Raw genomic sequence first — 1,402 nt, forward strand, 5'->3', positions numbered from 1 at the left:
TCAGAATTGTGTGGTTATTTCCTTGGAGTTGTACGTTGAAATCATTATAATGGTTCATTATGTCTGTTAAGACCAAAAGTCTTAAAAACCATTGTTTATCATCGAGTTCGAGATCATTTTCACCGATTTCGTGAAGAAATATTTTTATATCATCAAAACACTCTACAAATCTATTAAGAACTTTGCCTCGACTTAACCGTCGTATTTCAGAATGTAACAACAAATCTCCATATTTCGATTCAATTTCCTCGAAAAAAGCTTTAAAGCGCCTGTATATCAGTGCTGATTGTGCTATTATCATGCTATTATCATCTTAAACGATCTTGACAACCTTAAGTCGTTGGATAGACGCCCTTCCAAATAAATTTTCTTCATGTAGGATAGAATGAAACGATAAAAGTGAGCTGAAAGTTGAAAGTGCAATGAAAGTTCATTTTCCATTAGTTTTACAAATCCAATAGTTTTTCGTCTTATACTTGGAGCACCATATTGTTGTTACGGAAAACAATTTACTTTTTAAATCCAATACTTGCCCATTTTTTAAATTTGTAAACTCTTATACTTGACGATAAATATCAGTGCCTTTGGTCGTGTCATTCGTTGAAGCATGAACGCGTAGTTCTTCATTGACATTCGAGTAATTTATTGATGCAAATCTAATAATTATTGCAAGCCTACTAATACTATTTATATCGGTACTTTCATCAATTGCAATGCTAATTATGTCACAGGATAACAAATCATTTTTGACCTGTTCATCGATATTTTTGGCCATATCTTCAATGCGACTCTGGACTGTTCTAGCTGACAATGGCATTTCTTTCATTCTCTCAATTATTTGTTTTTTATTTGCCAGGTCGTTAAACGAGTGTTCGAAACAATTTATGAATGCGTTTTTCAAAAACTCTCCGTCTGTAAATGGTTTTCCGTTGGTACCAATGCTAAGAGATGCAACAAAGCTGGCAGATGTAGCCTGATTGTTGCTGGTACCAAAACTCTTTAAGAATTTATTTTCTTTTCCAAAATTTAATACACGTTTAGCAATGTATTCAGATTTATCTTCATTTGCCATTTCACTCGCATCTTTATGTTTTGAAGAAATGTGCCGCTCAATATTGTAAGTCCTGGCTGTAAATATATCTGTACATAAAGTACATATAAATTTGTCACCATTTTCGATTCAAGTCCTGGCTGTAAATATAGCTGTACATAAAGTACATATAAATTTGTCACCATTTTCAATTCACTCATACTTTCCTGTCTACACATTTTGAAATAATCTCTTTTTTGCTTTTCCTTTGTTCATGGTAATTTTTTTTAAATAATATTTATTTGACTTGGTAATCATTTAGCTGCGTAATTATAATTGCATCACTATTCTTGTGCTACTGAACATGTGCTA

General features: G+C 32.3%; 1 protein-coding gene across 1 annotated transcript; it reads right to left on the bottom strand.

Moving 5' to 3' along the window:
* Positions 1-562: 562 nt before the first annotated feature.
* On the bottom strand, positions 563-1,072 carry LOC108554669 (zinc finger BED domain-containing protein 5-like; the record flags this gene model as incomplete). The annotated part of the gene is made up of 1 exon (XM_017910012.1): positions 563-1,072. A coding segment is annotated over exon 1 (510 nt), but the record flags the coding sequence as incomplete, so codon positions are not given.
* Positions 1,073-1,402: the final 330 nt, after the last annotated feature.

This window comes from Eufriesea mexicana, unplaced genomic scaffold (genome assembly GCF_001483705.2).
Source record: "Eufriesea mexicana isolate 0111107269 unplaced genomic scaffold, ASM148370v2 scaffold52798, whole genome shotgun sequence".
In the NCBI taxonomy this organism is placed as follows: Eukaryota; Metazoa; Arthropoda; class Insecta; order Hymenoptera; family Apidae; genus Eufriesea; species Eufriesea mexicana.